Raw genomic sequence first — 19225 nt, 5'->3', positions numbered from 1 at the left:
CTGCGGGCTCCCAAGGGCCGCGAATACCAAGGTGCCCCTAGCAGAGTGTCAGCAAAGCTGAGACTTGGCGAGAGAGTGGACCCCGAGCTGTCCCATGCCACGATGCAACAAACCCAAGCAAAAATGCTGGGCATGGTGGTCCCGATCACCCCCAGCAGAGCAATCCCGATCGTATGCGGAGGTTTCACACCTCGCGGGCGGTTCGTAACCACCGCGAGGGTCGTGAAAGTGCCCCTTACAACCCGTCGTCCTCACATCCCTAGTCAGCATGTGTCGAGTGCGGCCGGAATGCCGGCCGAGGCGAGAGGAATCTGATCTCCGGACTGCCCTGAACCGCAACCGAGAAGGGAGGGCTCGCACGGGTGAAAACAACCCCCAATTGGCTCCATTACCGCGAATTGAGGAGCTGCAGCGAGCTCTAGACAGGTTAAGGGAGCAGCAAAACGAGCACACCAGGTCGTCTCTACATCCCCGTTTTCCCCTGAAGTGCTAGCTGCCCCACTTCCACCAGGTTCAGAATGCCAGCATGCGGCCGTTTGATGGAAATATGATCCGCAGGACCATTTGTATGAGTTCAACGACCTGATGGAGCTCCACCAGGTTTCGGACCTTGCGAAATGCCGATGTTTGGCTGTGACGCTGACCTCTCACGCCAAACGGTGGTTAAGGTCGCTCCCAACGGGTTCGATCATTCTGTCCTCAGATGAGCGCGACGTTCTTGCGGCATTTTCCAAGCCAATCGGAAATTTTCAATGCCTTTGAGCTATCTCAGCAACATAAGGCAGAAAGAGACGAATCCCTGCAGTCTTACGTTGACCGCTTCCACAGGAACTCACAAGGTGCTCCGCCCTAGAAGATTCCATCCGAACTCTTATAATAGCCGGAGTTCGCCCGCAAACCGACCTGTGGAAGGAACTGCAGGCTGAGGACGATATTTCTCTCACCAATTCTACAACCTGGCGGAAAGTATCTCCGAATAGAAATTCACTGCGGCACTTCGCCGTCGCGATCACGGCACCTCTAGCGGTACGTCAGGTCGGGGAGATAACGCGAGCTGATCGCAAGGGAGACAATGACGATCAGCGAAAAGGGAAAAACCCCGCTACAGCAGAAAAAGTCCTATGCTCCTGTCCCCCGTACGACCCGCGACAGGCCCAATACACCCCGCTGAATGTGTCCATATCTGCGATCCTCGACAAATCCAGGAAGCCAGCTTGCTCGGTGAACCAGAACCCATGAAACTCCTGCAACAGCCAGGAACAGCAAGAAATACTGTCGATATCACCGGGATACGGCATCCACTGATGAGTGCCGGCCCTAAAGAGGCTATTGAAGAGCTTATCAGAAGGGGCACTTCGGAGTACATTGACGACTCCCCAAAAGAAAACCAAGGGGAGCGAAAGAACAAGCGCCGTGATCGCAGCGGGTACAGCAGTGTGAACTTGATTTTCGGAGGTCCACACCTCGCTGGAAACACCGGGGGGCGCAGGACAGGTATGCTCGGGAAGCGCATCACGACCCGATCAGTGTCGAGCACATCGCAGCGACCTCAGAAAGCCAGGAAGGAAGAACCAATCACCTTCTGCGAGAAGGAGGCAGCTCGCTTGCACCTCCGCACGAGGAGCCCTGGTAATCACCCCCCTGATCGGATGTCATAATGTCTGCAGAATGCTTTGTGACAACGGAGCGCTGTGAACATTCTGTTCAATCGGCTTTCGATAGAATGAACCTGTGCGGAGCCGACCTGAAGCCAGCTTCGATGCCTCTATACGTTTTACAGGGGATCACCTAATCCCCAGCAACAATCCAGCTCCCAGCACGCTCGGCGACTACGACGAAGTGACTAGAGTTACAGAGTTCCTGGTCGTAGACGCCCATCGGCCTTCAATGGATCTAGGGCCCTCTACTGAGAACCTTTAAGGCGGTTACTTCCATCTATCATCTCAAGATGAAGTTTCCCACCCCGTCGGGGATCGGAGGTAAGCGGGTCGCAAAGTGCATCACGCGAATGCTATATAAAAGCGGTCCAAATGGCCGACAAAGGGAAGGGCATTTCGCGGTGCACGCCCCGTCAGGCCATGACGATCACCGAATCGAGCCACAGCCCGTCCGGCAGAGGATAATATAGATCCACGAATTCAGGAAATTCCCCCGAGAGGCCCGGTTGAGATCTGTCTGAAGTATCAGTTGATCCGAAAGAGCCGAGTCGAATGCTAAAGATCGGGAGCTGTCTCGATCCCAGCTCGCTTCCGAGCTGGTGAACTTCTTGAAGGAGAACATTGATGTGTTCGCCTGGTCCACGCTGACATGGTCGGGATCAGCCCGGATGTTATCTGCCATTCCCTGAACGTCAGCAATGAAGCTAAGCCGGTGCGCCAAAAGAGAAGGGCGATGGATCCAAGCGGTACGCCGCGTTAAAATCCGAATGAGAACCTTCTCCAATGGATCTATTCGCGAAGCTCTCTACCCGACCTGGGTCGCCAATCCGGTTCTGGTAAAGAAGCCGAATGGTAAGTGGCGAACCTGCGTAGACTTCAGTGACCTGAACAAGGCTTGCCCGAAAGACAGCTTCCCCCTGCCAGAATCGACCAGCTCGTTGACGCCACCTCGGGGCACGAGCTGTTAGCTTCATGGTGCATACTCGGGATACAATAAAACCCGATGCATAAGCCAGATGAGGAGCTACGACCTTCATCACGGATAGGGGCTATACTGCTACAGGTAATGCCCTTCGGCCTCAAGAATGCGGTGTCGACCTACAGAGGTTGGTCAACCGAATGTTCTCCGACCAGATCGGGAGGACAATGGAGGTCTATGTAGACGACATGCTGGTTAAGTCCCAGGTCGCCTCTGAACATATCAAGCACCTCGCAAAATGTTTGACATACTCCGACTCTACAGAATGAAACTGAACCCTCTCAAATGTTCATTCGGGGTATCGTCAGGCAAATTCCTGGGATATATGGTCAACCAGCGGGGCATAGAAGTGACCCCGAAAAGATTCAAGCTCTGCTCAATATGGAGAGCCCGACCAGCAAAAAGCAGTCATGAGTTTGAACGGGCGAATAGCAGCGCTCAGTCGCTTCATCAAGGCTAACCGACCGCTGTTTACCATTCTTCAACGTTCTGAAGGCCAAGAAATTCGAATGGACCCGAATGCGAGCAGGCATTCCAGAATATAAAAGAGCATCTCGGGAAGCCACCTCTTCTCTCCAAACCTCTTCCACAGGAAATCCTGCTCGTCTACCTGTCCGTGTCTCAGTTCGCGGTCAGTGCAGCATTAATACGGGAAGAGGGAAAAACTCAGTGGCCGGTTTATTACGCAGTAAACGTCTATCGGACGCCGAGATGCGGTATCCGGAAATGGAGCGATTAGCTTTCGCCCTGCTGATCGCGTCCAGGAGCTACGACCTTACTTCCATGCCCATACGTCATGTAATGACGAGTTCCCCCCTCAGGCAGTCCTCCAAAGCCAGAGGCCTCAGGAAAGTTGCTCAAATGGGCCATGGAGCTGAGCCGTTCGACCTAAGCTATATGCCCAGGTCGACCATCAAAGGGCAGGCTGTTGCAGACTTCATCTCGGAGTTCTCCTATCTCCCAAACGGCAGCAGTCCAGCGAAGTCGGGCAAAACTATTCAGACCTATCGACCTGGAACCTCTACGTCGACGGGTCACAAACAGGAAAGAGCAGGTGCGGGTCTCCTCCTGGTGAGCCCCGAAGGGGCTCGAGTTCATGGAATTCTCCGATTCGGGTTTAAGGCGACCAACAATGAGTCCGAATACGAAGCCTGCTCGCCGGGTTGCGACTCGCGAAAGAAATGGGCGCAACCACGATCAGTTATCTAAGCGACTCCATGCTGGTCGTCAACCAAATCCTAGGAGAGTACCAAGCCAAAGAAGGGAACATGGTCCGCATTTGGAAAAAGCTAGGCCTCTTTGGGTCGTTCAGACACTTTAAAATCGCTCAGATCCCCAGAGAGAGCAACTCTATAGCGACGCCTTGGCGAAGATAGCCTCATCATTATTCCGAGGCCCCTGATACATTCCTGTTCGTTTTGTCGACGCTCCGCCATCAGCCTCAACCGAACGAGCCATGAACGAGTGTCAGTCAGATTCCTGGATGACTCCCATTATACAATACCTCAGGACGGGACCTTGCCTAACGACAAGGTTCAGGCGAGAGTCCTACGGTAAGGTCTGCTCGTTTCACACTCATCGGGGATCAGCTATACAGGAAAGGATTCATGCCCCTCTCCTCCGATGTGTAACCCTTGAAGAGCAGACTACATCTGCGGAAATTCATGAAGGGATCTGTGGCACCCACACGGCAGCTCGATCTCTCGCAGCAAGATTGTTCGTCAGGGATATTACTGGCCCAAAATCCAAGAAGTGCGCACAACTTTGTTAAAAAGTGCGACAAATGCCAGCGGTTCGCAATCCGCGAGCACCCTCTCACGAGCTGGTTACTATGTCAAGCCCCTGGCCGTTTTCCATGTGGGGATGACCTTATCGGCCCCATGCCAGTTGGAAAGGGAGGGGTCAAGTACCCGTGGTCGCGGTGGATTACTTTACAATGGGTCGAAGCCGAGCCACTGGCCGCGATTACGACCAGGAAGTTAAAGACTTCGTTTTCAAGAACATAGTGTGCCGCTACGGAATCCCCACACACCTCATTTCAGATAATGGAAAGCAATTCGATATAGGAGTTCAAGCAGTTCTGCAACGAGCTGGGCATCCACAAGAAATTTGCCTCTCGCCAGGCGCAAGCGAATGATGGTCAAGTTGAAGCAGTCAACAAGACCTCAAGCACACTCTGAAGGCTAAGCTCGGGGCAGCCAAGGGAAACTGGGCTGACGACCTCCCCGAAGTTTTATGGGCATACAGGACAACTCCAAGGACCTCCCCTCGGAAACCCCGTTTTCATTAGCTATGGCTGTGAAGCCATGATCCCTGTCGAGGTCGGGACCGTTTCTCTTCGGAGGGACCTGTACAACGAGAGACAACACGAAGCACTTTTGAGAGCAAGTTTGGATCTAATTGAAGAATCGCAGCAGGCTTCGCTAGGATAGCAGCCTACCAGCAGCGAGCAAAAAGGTTCTTTGACTCGAAGGTCAGACGAAGAGACTTCCAGGTCGGAAGCCTGGTGCTAAAGGAAGTCTCCTCGGGACCAGAGAGCCAAGTGCGGGGTGCTAGGGCAAACTGAGAAGGCCCGTACCGGATCGACAAAGTGATCAGACCAGGGAGCTACCATCTCAAGAGATTGAACGGCTCCAAGGTACCCCGAGCTTGGAACGCCGAGCACCTTCGGCCATACTACAGTAATCCCAAACTCAGCTCGGTTTTTGATATTTCTTTTTTCAGACATTACTCTGTCTACTTAAAACATTCGAATGTGTTCTGTTCGCATGACAAAATTTATAATGTAATCACTTATGTGAACCACAATTGTAAATAACCATATTTATAAAAGTAAACTTCAATTGCAAAAAAGAGTCATATACAAAAGTTTAAAGACTCGAGTACAAAAGGAGCGACTCTCTAAACACTAAGGCTGGTCGGGAAGATCCTTCGAGCCGGAGCCACCAGCCTGGTCAGGCCCCTGGTCGGGTTCCTGGGCGGCCGCAGCAGCCTGGTCCTCCTCGCCATGGTCCGCAAGGTCGCCTGCCAGAGATTCGGCAGGTCGGAGAAGTCCAAATCAGGATTCTTTGCGCAAAGGACATAGATGGACCCGATCGCCCAGTCCGCGGCCTTCTCCTCCAACCCCTGAGACGAGTTCTGCATCTCCGCAGTCATTGCAGCATCTTCTCCCGACTCTCCTGGAGTCGGCATCAAGAGCCAGCCTTTCCTGTTCGAAGGCCCCATTAGCTTCTTCAGCCCGCTGAGCCCGTTCGAAGGTCGCCCGCAGTTCTTGGTCCTTTTCGCTGACTCCTTGGTGAGACGGGCGGTCGCCTCTGAAGCTCTTTGATCTCCTCTCACACGACGGTCGAGCTCAGCCTTCTGGAAATCCACTGATCGCAAGGCGGCATCCTTTTGGTGCAGATCCTGTCCGCCGCTTCGAACTCTGTGCCCTTTCAGCTTCGACGGACTCCAAGCTCTGCTCAGTTTCGCGACCTCCTCTTCCAGGTCGCTAGTCCCCTTTGCGTCCCCCGGCGTCTTCTCCATGGACATCCTCTCGCAAGTAATCCCTGCGAGCAGAATATGGTTTAGAACAATCGGATTGGAATTTCAAGTACGGTTAATTTACCTTGCTCAGATCTGAAACACGTAGCCAGCAGGTCGTCGCCCGTATCTGCAAATTCATTGTATGACTCCGATAGCTCACAATCGAGCAGGCCATAAACGATCGGCTGCAGATACTCGGGCAGACCCCCAACGAATCTAGAACAGGTGCGTCCGTTCACCTGCCTCGCCACAGGCTCCTTACCCGACCTCCGGGACCCCTGACGCGACCTAAGAGGCTCTTCCTCAGATTCGGTCTCCGACTCGTCAGGCTGAATTTGCTTTCTCTTCTTTGACTTCTGGGCCGGGGCCTTTCCTTAGGGCGAGTAGTCGGTGCCTGACAGCCTGTCCCGACCTGGTTGCCCCTTGCGCAGCAGGCGGGCTGGGGAGCTGGGACTGTTCGCACCGGCTGTGCCGGGACAGCACGAGCAGCGTCAGCCTCCCTCTCTTCCCTCGATCGAGGAAAGACAAACGGTGCTCACGGGACTGCCCGGACCCTTAGGGGCATCGTTCCTGCATTCGAGGTCGTTAGTAAACGAAATCATTCAACGACCAAAAGAAACCAGCGACTTACCTGCTAGCGGTTCTAAAGACGCCTGGTCGCTAAAAAACCGTACTCCGCAATTCCTGTCGTCACAAGCTTCCTCGCGTCACGACTGTCCTCGTCTAAAACTCCGAAGGATACGAGCCTATCCGGGTCAGCGAGTAGCGACTGATGGGTCGTTCTGTTAACTGCAAAACAAATCAGGTCGTTATTATGGATCAGGCGAGCAGATAATAGGCTCAATAAGAAAACCTACTCGGATCTTGAAAACGGCAAAAGCCGTTGTATAGAAAAAGAAGAACTTAGACTCGTAGCTCCCGCATTGCTGGGGTAACTGTGTATCCCCGGCAATGGTAGGTCGCCGAGATAGGTAGTACGAGTCTTTGTCCCTACCTTCTTGAGGTATAGGCGACTCCGAGCTCTACCGCCGTTGCTCTCCCCAGCCGTTCTCGCACACGCGATGTACATCGCGACAGCGATACATACGCGTTTGGTGTTAATTGCATCGGTGCGATCCCGAAATGATCCGAACCGACCTGATGAAGGATGGAAGGGAATCCTCCCTCCACCCTTGAGATCTCCTCTGAGATCGCGGCGAGGCCATTGTCGGGGTGCCGCGACGATCTGGTATGGTCGAGGAACACCTCTGCGTGAATATCATACTGCGCCTTTATTCTATCGTACTCCTCGGAAGTAAGAACCGAGTAAACATCGAGGGCGCGTCCTCGGGGACTTCCCGCGAGGACGGCTGGCTCCTCCTCGGGTCTGGATGTGGACGGTTCCATTCCAGTCTGCAACATCGACGACACGGTCGTTAGAGCCTTTGTGTTCGTCCCGAGTAATGACAGGACGCCTAAAAATCCATTACCGACTCGAGCCGCCGTCCACGGCTCGAATCCAAGGACGGCGTCGTGTCTCTGGTGAAACGCAGAGAGACCCAACGCCACTATTCCACCAACAACAAAAAGGGGAAAAAGGAAGAAGGAAAACCTTACTCTCTGAGACGTGAGGCTGATGCCGAAATCCGTTTCGATTGCCTGAATGTCGATCGGACAAAATTGCTTCTGGCGTGCGAAGGTTTTCGGTTTGAAGCGAAAGAAGTTTCGGTGGCTTCGTCAGAAAAGTGAGTTTTTATATGGGGATTGCGAACCGACGGTTACCCACCTTGGAACTGAAACGACAGCCCACTCTCTCTCTCCCCGCATTAAATGCACCCACGTCGCATTAACTGACGCAGTAATGGCCCTCGCTTCGGTTACGCTGCGCCACTAACACTGCCAAACGGTGCCAGCTCAGCACGCAGAGCATTTAATGTGCCTGACATGCTTTAGCGCGCGCAGACCGCATGGCAGCGTGAAACCAGGTTCGTTGAACCTGTATAGAGGAGCGCCCCTCAGATCCAGGTTCTACAGATGAGATTGTCAGCTCGCTCTGACTGAGGACTGCATGAGGTCGTGTTCGCCAGAGTTCTGTACCGAGCTCTTCCTGTTCAGGTCGGGGCGAGTAAATTTCAGCGTAACTTAGTTTCCAAGGTCCGACCTTCGAACCTTAAAAACTAGGGGGCTTCTGTTATGCCTAAGAAAATAAAGGGCTGACGTGGGAAGAGTCACGTGAAGGGCGACCTGCTCCCGTCAGAGCAACACGCACACGTCAGACCTGCCAAGTGATGTGGAGCCCACACGCGTCCTTTCTCCTGCCACAAGTCGTGCGATGTCAGCTTGGAAAAAGGGAAATGGGACATAAAGCCTGATTATACACTGACAATCACACCAAACCACGGATTTAGCAAGGATTATACACTCCAGTCCAGTATAAAAGAGGGAAGACCCCTTCATTAAGGGGATTCGGCCATTTTACATACAAAAAAAAGAACAAATAGAAATCTCTCTCTCTTGTAAACCTTGCTTTGACTTTTTCGTCTGTTGTAAGTCAGCTCGCGACCGCGACCTGACATCCACTAATATCAATACAAATCAGTGGACGTAGGACTTGCTATCTCAGCGTCCGAACCACTTAAAAACCCCCTCTACAGCTATTTCACTTTTCTTATACTCTATTTTCACGTGCATCGAACAGTAAATTGATATTATCCACGTAAAAATTCGTTGGTGTTAAAACGAGCATCAACAGTTTGTCTTAAAGATTGTTTTTTTTTTTTTTTTTTTTTTGGTAACTGTCCCAACCAATTTTGAGTGCATCTCAATTAATTTTGGAATTCATTAAACCCCTTACAAGCTAAAAAATCAGATAAATTATGATGTTATTGTTATAAATAGTCTCAAAGTTTGAATCCAAAAACTCAAAGAAAAGAACAAATCTCTTTAAATCTCCTCCCAACCTTGAGGTCTTAAAGATTGTTATAATAGCTACATGATGTGTGATTAGTTGTAGATTCATAGTGTAAGTATCACTTAGTTTTCGGTAATTGAAGTCGTCATAATTGAAAGAAGCGGCTGCGTAGAAAACAACAGGGGATTAAGACACAGTCAATAGAAAGAAAGGTTAAGAATCAAAATGTCATTATCTACAACTTAAAAATTCTATTTAAATGTGCCCGTAATATATTTCAGGGAATAGTCTTAATCAAATTTAAGCCGCACTGACGAAGACGAAGTCTTTGGTCTATCACTTAATAATTTTCTTTATCATAACATGTGGAAAAATTGTGCCAGCTTTTCATCTTATCCACCAGACTTTTATACACACTATAGATAGTCAGATTTGGGACGACTATCACATTTGTGGCTTAGGCTTGGGGCTAATTTATTTTGATAAAAGTCGATCAAATTTCAAAGTCAATGTTAATTACTGTTTTTCCCAAGCTAGCACAGAGAATAAGTATGACCAGAATATGGGAAATGGAGTGTAGAAGGCCTATATTCTAGAAAGTGAAACGAAATATTGCATCATTAATCCCAACGGATTGGTCTAACGATTAAGAAGATTTACTCATTTTATTAACTTCTTGGGTTCAAATCTTAGGGTCAATTATCACATTTATAGCTTAAACTTATAGAGTGTTTAATCGACGTCAAGGACTAGCTGATTTTTAGGGTCCAAGTATTAGTATCATACTCATTTTGGTTTTCTGTATCCATCAAAACTCCATAGAAAATAATGACTCTTGCTTTTCGTAAAGTTTGGCCTTCTGACTTTTGAATTTAGATGGCCTTCCTAATCCTAACTGGTTAGTTTACTGCTTCTAACTTGATACTTTTTATTTGACGCAACTTAATTTCTTGTATCGAACTAAAATTTGATAACTGATTTCTAGTATAACAGTGTCTTTTACCCAATAAAAGAGATATCTTGAACAAACACATTTGCAACTAATTTATTTTGGTTAAAGCAATCAAAGCCATGAATAAAACACATGTTAATTTGGTCAAGAACAAGTTTCTTTCTTTGGTTTTTAAGGTCGCACTGTAATTATTATATCTGAAGGATTGTCTGTATACCCCCATATTCAAATAGAGTTGTTGGGTCAAACGCTAGATCATTCAAATTTGCTTAAAGTAAGGAATATTATTATATTATGGTTTGTTTAATTGGACTTGCATTCTATAATGATAAGATTTAGTTTATTCTTTAGTATTTGTAATTGTCATTACTTCAGGCAAATTATTACTCTTTTGATTAAAAATAAATGAAATCATCAATCGCTTGGCAGATGCCAAGCCCTTTAGAGATTGAAGTTAGCTATATCCAAATGTTCGAGTCAAAAGAGAGATATTACCTTACCCAAGAACAAAAATATCACCAATCTCTAAGTAATTATTTCTTGTATAGTTTGATAGAGAAGTTAGCTGAGATCAAGATGACCATAAAAATTGTATTGCAAATTATTCTGGCAGCATTCATGATAATCCCAACCTAAATTTTCATATAGTCTCTTGAAAGCACACACACACTTTATCTATGGGTAGGAAGATAACTATCAAATTGATCAATAAGGGTTCCTCTCAATGTAAGAGTAGCACCAAAAAATTCAGTGGCAATAGTTGAATTTGAACGCAATGTTACGATGATCATCATTTCAGCTGTAAAGAAACAGAAAGATATATTAGTAACATTTAGCATGGAAGTTGATAGCAGAGTTGAGGAATTTAGGTGACCAAAGAAAGGAAGGAAACATAATGCAGGCATTTACATATCAATAGATCTTTGTAACTTAATTGATAGCAGAGGGTACAAAATCCTGAGTTGAATTCAGATGTGGTGCAAATATTGCCCTAACTTCATTCACATAAAATACAGTTCTACAAGAACCAAATAAGTACAATAAGGTTCTTTGTCTCTTAGCTCAGTTTACAATTATTTTCGCACAGAAATTGAGAGACCATGTAAGCTGGGTGCAATTACACATGTTTGACTAATTTTCATGCTGTTTGTTTTACTCACCTGAAGGATATTATAGCATTACAGTGCTGATGAAGAAGCACGTTCATTAACACTAGGCAGCCAATCTTTGAAGAAGACTTGGCAATCCATCTCTGCATCAGAAAGGGCTCCAAGTGGAGTGACAGTAATCTGAAATGAAGTTTTGGATACCATGCTAGTGATTAGCCACTCGATTCAGAAGTTTAATCAAGTAGAGTACAGATACTCACATATCCTTCTCGAAGATATTGCCAGTCTGTATCAGGATCGGCAATGTGGGCTCCCCTTGCCTATAAAATTGAGAAATAGAATCTTCCACTCAAAATTTGAAGTAAAATGACAAATATCACAAAGTTTTTGAACTGTTGTCAATCTGACCAAGGATTTGTTAAAGACCATAACTTTAAATTTATCCATAATCAGGTTTTATTTTCCAATTTCAGAGCCTTAAGGAAGATCAACTTATCTGAGCAAAGGCAGGAGATTTTTTGCAATGAAAGAGGGAGAAAGATAAGAGAACCTACCTCTCTCGTGAACAAAAGATGTTCTTGTGATATTGTAGATGAATCAGTTTCAGTTTTTGCTTCTGGTTGATCTGTCTCCATCGTCATTGTTGATGACATTCTGACTCCTTGCGTTTCAGAACTGACTTGTCTCCACCCCATTTTGAATATGCTTTTACCCTGTTTGGTGAGTTTGTATCCCTTGGTGGACAACAAGAAATGCAGAAAAATAAAATTACAACCACTTTGTCAAATGTATGAGTAACACAATGACTAACATTGTTTTTGATAAAGTAAACTATAGTCATTGCATCATATGACAAGTCTTTTAGCTCTTTGCACCTCAACCACATATATCCTAGTCTGAAGAATCAGGTAACATGCAAAAATGAATTTCAACTCATTCAAATAATAACAATGACATAATATCAATTACAGAAATGATTGAAAAAGATATCATATGTTCACCACTCTTCTTCAACCCCTTAGCATGCCAAAGTCTTTCAAATGGAATCAGATGCAGAAGTTAGCACAATTGACGTCAGACAAGAGAGACAAATAGAAAGATAAAGGGAAGATCAGCTAAACTAGAAAGGAAGAAAAAGGAGAATTTGAAGAGAAAATCATTCAAGAATTTTAGTATTTCCAACCAGTTTATGCTGCCCAAAGATACGATCTAAAGCCTGCTTATAATGGTCAATTCATAAACAAAAAGGAAATCTAGTTCCACTTCTAAAAGTAATATTCTCCTGAAATCACAAACCAACACAAATAAGAGGAATCATAGGTTTTCCAAACAAAACAACTCCCAAGTTCCTAATAATAAAAACACCTAAAACACATAAAAATAAAATGAAAATGGTCTTTGTCCAGAAGAATTGGCAACAAGATAGCTGTTTCCCAAAATAAATAAATAATAAAAAAAAAAAGATCTAAAATTCCAAATCCAGTGATATTGACAACAATTTTTATTCAGATAAATTGCTGTATGACAATTAAATGCCTACACATGATTTACCACCATGGTTCTGCAGCAAGAGAACTATATTAGAGTAGTCTTACCGTGAAAGATTGGACAATTCCAATGACAAAACAGTCTTCAGACAATCTATATAAATATCAGTTGGCTAATATACCCATGAGGCTATGTTGAATATAATCCTAAACTTGACAATTAGCATGTAACAATACTTATTTATTCTATAAGAAGAAAATTATCATAACTTTGACATTTTAGAAAAGCTAATTTAAAGTACCTTATGATTAGCAACATCTGTTGGCAAATCTATATTCAGAAAGCCTCTTTTGGGATAGGTTTGATTCCTGATCTCAGCCAGTATTGCGTTTATTAAAGGTAAGCAAGCCTCGGCAGCGAGTGTATAGTCATGAATAGTGCTTTTACCTCCAACCCTAAAAGTTCACTATTTAACTTCATCATGTGGAAAACAAATAACTCTTTTAAAAGAAGGGTTAAAAACAATTATGAAAAGAATGACATGCCCCAACACCACCAGTTGGATTTGTTCTTAACTCCAATAATACACTATTAATGTACATGAATTTCAACAAAATCAATTCCTTTAACAAAGCATATAGGCACAGCATATGTGTATATACCAGTCGTATGATATAGAGACAGAAGGTACACCATTAAAGAAAGCCTCTCGAGCACCCGCGACTGTCCCAGAATAAACACTGCAAGTCAAAGAAAAAACCAAAGCTATATAAGCCCAAACTAGCAAAGCAACTAGGACAACTTGGATTAATGTAACAACAGCCAAACATGAATGCATACTTATATAATTGCAAAGGCTAAATGGAACTTAATAGCAAGCCTTTCTTTGGCAGTCCTCCATTTCAATAACTCATGGCCACAAAATCACTTAGTCTATTCTTCATAGCTTTTGAAAGAACATTGTGTTTGAAGATGGGTCTGTTTGGAAATCTTAAGACAATAAAATCACTGGACTTATTCACTTTTAAATTAACTTGTGATAATGGCGACATAACTCAAACAGATATGCATATAAATCTTTCAAGAACTTCGTTATATCCATCATTGATTAATGAATGTAAAATTGGCATAGAACATAAGAAAGTTAATCATCATATAGTTAACCATGATGAAGACATCAGAAGAAAATATTAATAACAGATTGTGATAATGTTATTTTTTGCTTCCCATCCCCTCGACTTCTCCCTCTTTCTCTTAAAAAATCTCCAATTTAAAAAGAGGGAAAGAAATTTCAAGAAGATTGCAGATACATAATATATAGATGGCAAAAGATGAAGTATGACTTACATGTGATAACCACAGTTGCTACCCATGTTTATGCCACTGATTACCTGTGTGCAGAAATAGGAGGCACTTTAGAAACCAACAATATGAAATAACTTTATGCACCACAACTCTTAGAAAATCAGGCCCCAAATTGTATAACAAGTATGAGCTATGTTGTCCAAAGAAAAATTTTCCAACTAAGTTACCTTGATGTAAACAACATAATTGTTTGATTTGAACAGTAATTGTTGTCATGTCACTAGATTTAAAAGCCCTAAAATGTTCTTTTTAATGCATTTGGCAATTTGAAAACATAAGAGAGGCATAAAAAGGGCATCCTTGTTATGCAGACCCTGACTAAAGGTAAGTACACAAGAGGGAAGCAAACAAAGGAAATGACCTAAGCTTTTAAGTAACTGTTCTCCAGAGATATGATCAGTAACAATTCCGTAATTAAAAATAATAGCCAGAGAGCTACCAGGTCAGGAATAGAAGGAAAAAGCGCTTGTGAGAGACCCAAAGAGGCACAATCGGCTGGAGTTCCTGCAAAGTATATGTAAACAGAACTTTTGCAAGTTATTAAGAAAAGCAAACTTATGTTTTAGTAGTTTAAATTGAAGAATATGATGTTTTTTACCATAAAGGAATAGATCGTCCCCAACATTTCAAAGACCCCACATATTTTAAACAAAATTTTACAAAGGTTTTAAGGTATTTCAAAAATTCTAAACATTTGAATGACGGCATGGAGACTACTTTCACTTCTCTGGGGGCGTTTGAATCCTCATGACAATAAAACTTTTGTTTCTTATTGAAAACCTTAAAACTAGCATAAACGGATATGGACAACTTTAACATTAGCTCATGTACAAAAGTGCAAAAAGGTATGATAAAAGGATCTATTAAGGTATAAAACAAACCGGCTACGGCAAAAGCTATTGCTCCATCGATATCTGCTGCTTTGGCTGCAATAGGATGACGCCAAGTTATACTATGACTAACTGCCGATTTTTCCCTGAAAATGCCGCACAATTTTATCTCATCACAAAATCAGGATTGTTGCATACACCATATCAAATATATTTTACAAACAAAAACATAAACCACCTCTCGTATCATGATTATCCAATTCAATCAATCAAAGCTCATATTCTGAAAGAAAAAAAACGCAGAAGCAAGACTTACGTATCGGGAGCGCAGACGAGGACGTGGTAACGGTCGGTGGAGACAAGGACACGGACCAAGGCTCGTAAGCCGGGGGCGTCGATTCCGTCGTCGTTTGTGACCATGATCGTCGGCTTGTCAGAACAATTCTCCATTCTGACTCTAAACAAATAGCCACTGAATAAATGCGCCGAGACTCTGAGTCTATAAACAAGTGCTGTGCGTTTAGGCCACGCAGAGGCAGACCAAATTTACAGTTGCAACTGATTCTGGCTAGTTGCCATTACTCGTTATTCTGTGCAAATGGTTCAAATGCGATGAAGAATATGCTTTTTCGGCTGTCTGATGATGACAAGAACCATTTTTTGTCTTCTTGATGTAATCTGACGGACATTATTAAATATAGTATTTTCTAATACTAAATTTTAGTCACTTAATAAATAGTTGAATAATTCTATTTAATAATTTAGAAAACATACTTTAAAAGCTATGAATAATCTCATGTTATGTATTTGGCCCTCTATCTTCAAAATTAAACCAACATTCACATGCTTAAAACGTTACTACATATAAAATGTATGTATATGTATAGTCCACATGCATGTTGGGAAAAAGACAATAATGATTAATATCATGTATTTAACAAAAATTGTTAACAAAAATATAACGTTTGAATTATTAAATTGTATTTTGAAATTTTTAACTTTTTTACTCATCAAGAGTCCGCATAAATTATTGATAAAGTTTTTCAAGAAATGGTTGGCACTTGGCAGTACCAACAATAATGGAAGATAAATTCATTAAAGAAATGGAGAACGACATTGTCCCACCCAGGTTTGGTGAAACGATACTTTTTTACCCATCAAGTTTCAAAATGTTCCGTTAGAAAATTTCATTACTATTTAACTAAAAATATAAAAATACCCTTAAATATTTGATTTAATAATTTCTTATATAAAATATGTTATATCAATATATTTAATTATCAATATATCCACTCTTTAAATTTGAAATTAATGATATGCCATTATTTATGCTCTCATATATAATGTAAATTGCCAATTTTTCCCTCCAGATTTTTATTAAAAATAATGTTAGAAATGACTGATGTTACCGTTGGATCTTTATAAATTTAAAACCTTTAAAATTACTAGTTTGTCCTTATAGTTGTTGCATATTTAATTTTTGTCAATTTAAACCAAAATAAACTAAGTATTGGCATTAGTAATTTGCTTAAATAAGAATCCAGATTGTAAAATTAGAGCATCTCCAAATGACTCTTTAAATTATCTAAACTCTTTATTATAAATAGTCTATTCATAAAAATAAGAATCCAATATACTCTTTATCTTTCAAATTTAAATTAGAAAGTGAGTTTGACTCTCCACATTTAGAGAGTCAAATTTCACTCTCTATCCTAATTTTAATTAATAAACTACAAGTTTTTATATATTTTATTTATTAATTCTCTCTCCTATTAACTCTCTTTCTTAAAAATAAAGAGTATCTTCATTAAATTTAAATAGTCTATTGGATTTAAATAAGAAATATGTTCTTTATATTTAAAAATTAATAAAGATACTCTTTATTTATATAAAAAATGTTCTTCAAAATAAAGAGCACCATTAGAGATGCTCTTACCGTGCATAAAAAGGATTTTTAAAATTCAAACTCAATAAAAATAAGGAATTCAATACAAAAAAATCAGGTTTTCCAGTTTCTCATTGATTTCCCAAAATCCAGAAAGTTTTGCTTTCACCTACCCACTTTCTAGCTCCTTGAAGTTTGCTTTTCCTTTGCTTTCTGGATCTTTAAAATATTCTTCACTATCCTTTTGCTCTTCCACCAAGAAACCATCTCCAATTTGTCTTTGTCATAGCGTATCTGCGATCCAAAATCAAATATTAAGGTTGGGAGTATTTATAGGTGCTTCAAGTGTGCACATTAGTTCACTAAACAATCACAGCAAAAAGGACTAAAAGATTCATTTTTGAGTAGTAATAACTAGTATTCCAAAGTATTACATGTAACTAACTTTGGCATCACCCAATGTGGGAAAACTCACTATAGTAACTCTCAATGCTTTGAGGTCACAAGCCCTTCCTAACTTAAATGTTAATTATGATAAGGTAATAGAATGGAACAAGATGGGTAAGAGGGGAATGATTTTATTCATAGAAATGCACTTTTTAATTCACTACATTATACATATTTGCATCTGATTTTCACGCACATGCTTTTATATTTTTCCTCTAATGTGCTTTTATATTTTTCCTCTAATGTACAAGCAAAACCTTGGTTCCATTAGTACACATTTGTAGATAACTCAAGAAATAAATTTCCAGACCTTAACGACACATGAAGACATATCTTGCATACGTAAAAGGTAACCAATACAGAACAATGTATATGTGTGTGCATACTATTCATAGGAGTGTAACCTTGAAATTACAAAAAATATAAAACTACATTGAATATAACTTAATTTACCTGTTCCCTTGAAAGTTGCCCACACGACCACCCTCCCTGATAGTTCAAACACACATACCAACAACTCCTCTCGACTCAGAACTTTCAGCTGCTCACCCACCGCCAACAATAACAGCATAACACCTCCTTGAGCTTTATTTTTTGAAATCTGAACAGCAACAAGGGTATAAAGTGTGCAGTGTAATCAATTATGCAAACACATACCCATATCAATGTGAGTACATGTGAAAAATGAGCTAGAGATCATGTTGTTTTTCTCATTTCAAGGCAATGAATAGCAACTGAAAGATATAGGCTTCATAATAATAAGAATTGAATATATTATGAGAAGAGGTAGGGAAAGATAACAGGACTCCAAAGGAGAAAAAAAAAAAATTAACCCCAAAAATGAAAAAAACTGCAAACTGATTCTCAACAAAATATCTAATTTACCAAACGTTTCCATGTTCTGAAACATCCTAAATTACATACAAATATACATAAAAACATATAAAGTACCCAAATCTAATTAAAAAAAAAAAAAAAAACAAAGAGAATTAAATACAAACAAAAGTTATACCTTATAACTAATAGAAATTCCATTCGAAAGACGGCGTTGAGTGATCCCAGTTTCTTTGTCATGCACTTTCGTGACATTTAATTCTAAGACCTTGGCACCAATGGAATTAACCTATAGCAGCAGATAATCGAGGATCAAAACCACTGTGTAAGAAAAATATTCATTTTTTAGAAAAGAGAAAGACTTGGAGCAAATCAGTAAGAAACATGCAAGTCGTGTTACTACATTCTAAGAATTACACTAACGATACTTGTGCCTTCTTTTGAGCACAAATCTGTTGGTACTTTTACAAAAACCCCTTATACTGAATAACAATTTCCACAAAAGCATCCTGAAACACAGCCCAACAAATCCAGATGACAAGTACAAACAACGTCACATTCTCTCCTCCAGATCAGAAACAACATAATCAAACAGAGCAACGCATAACCTCATAAACCACAAACTCGCTAACTTACTATTAACAGTTCAAAATTCCATGAACTGGGTACCAACTAAACTGAACACCACAAGTAATCTAGATTAACTATGCCCGTGAAGAAATAGTTGTTGCTGTTGTAGTACCAAACGAAAAGAGCACAAAACAAAACAAAAAACACACAACAATTTTTTTAACCTAAAAAAAGAAAGAAAGATTACCCACGGCTTTCGGCTCAGTCGTCGTCGTATGTATTTTTTTTCTCACTCCTCGTCGTAGCCAATTGCAGCTCGTCGCTCACTGCTTTCAAACCTTTTTCTCAATCGTCGTCATCAGTCGCCAACCCTAAGTCGCCAGTCACCAGTCGACAGAGTTTTCATGTATTCAAACCACTCCCATTATCAATCGCTTCAGTTGCAAAGAGTGGGGAGATTTACAGAGTATAGGAAGAATAGGTAGCCAACCTTTCATTCTCGCGTTTTTCTTTTTTTCAGAGTCAACTCTAGTGGGACACATGGCAACCATTCAGGGACACTGAGATTTCAATTTTTTATTTTTTATTTTTTATTTTTGCGGCTTCCTGTAAATTGACAATTCTACCCTTCTTCATAATGGAACTCCCTAACAGTATATAACGTTGGGCGGGAAAGTGTCGTTTTAAAACTTG

General features: G+C 42.1%; 1 protein-coding gene and 1 long non-coding RNA gene across 2 annotated transcripts; both read right to left on the bottom strand.

Annotated features, from left to right (window-relative positions):
* Positions 1-10571: 10571 nt before the first annotated feature.
* Positions 10572-15453, bottom strand: LOC116119697 (5'-nucleotidase SurE-like). The gene is made up of 10 exons (XM_031405650.1): positions 15113-15453; positions 14848-14942; positions 14406-14470; positions 13949-13992; positions 13264-13341; positions 12903-13056; positions 11668-11847; positions 11374-11433; positions 11165-11293; positions 10572-10803 (listed from the first exon to the last, which is right to left on the bottom strand). Exons 1-9 carry the CDS (start codon positions 15244-15246, stop codon positions 11183-11185), a joined length of 921 nt encoding a protein of 306 aa, XP_031261510.1. The 5' UTR covers positions 15247-15453; the 3' UTR covers positions 10572-10803; positions 11165-11182.
* A 1284-nt stretch (positions 15454-16737) lies between these two features.
* LOC116119674 lies at positions 16738-18990 on the bottom strand. Its single transcript, XR_004126425.1, has 4 exons — positions 18780-18990; positions 18141-18251; positions 17582-17729; positions 16738-16975 (listed from the first exon to the last, which is right to left on the bottom strand). It is a non-coding gene; the product is annotated as an uncharacterized LOC116119674 (long non-coding RNA).
* Positions 18991-19225: the final 235 nt, after the last annotated feature.

This window comes from Pistacia vera, unplaced genomic scaffold, assembly GCF_008641045.1.
Source record: "Pistacia vera cultivar Batoury unplaced genomic scaffold, PisVer_v2 Contig899, whole genome shotgun sequence".
NCBI classification, from domain to species: Eukaryota; Viridiplantae; Streptophyta; class Magnoliopsida; order Sapindales; family Anacardiaceae; genus Pistacia; species Pistacia vera.
The sequence above is the reverse complement of the archived record's forward strand: the minus strand, read 5'-3'. Positions and strand labels throughout refer to the sequence as shown.

Coding starts and splice junctions, on each gene's coding strand:
- LOC116119697 (XM_031405650.1), bottom strand. CDS start 15,246: ATGGAGAATTGTTCTGACAAGCCGACGATCATGGTCACAAACGACGAC. Junction 14,943..15,112: donor CTCGTCTGCGCTCCCGATAC/GTAAGTCTTGCT, acceptor CGGCATTTTCAG/GGAAAAATCGGCAGTTAGTC. Junction 11,294..11,373: donor AATATCTTCGAGAAGGATAT/GTGAGTATCTGT, acceptor ACTTCATTTCAG/ATTACTGTCACTCCACTTGG.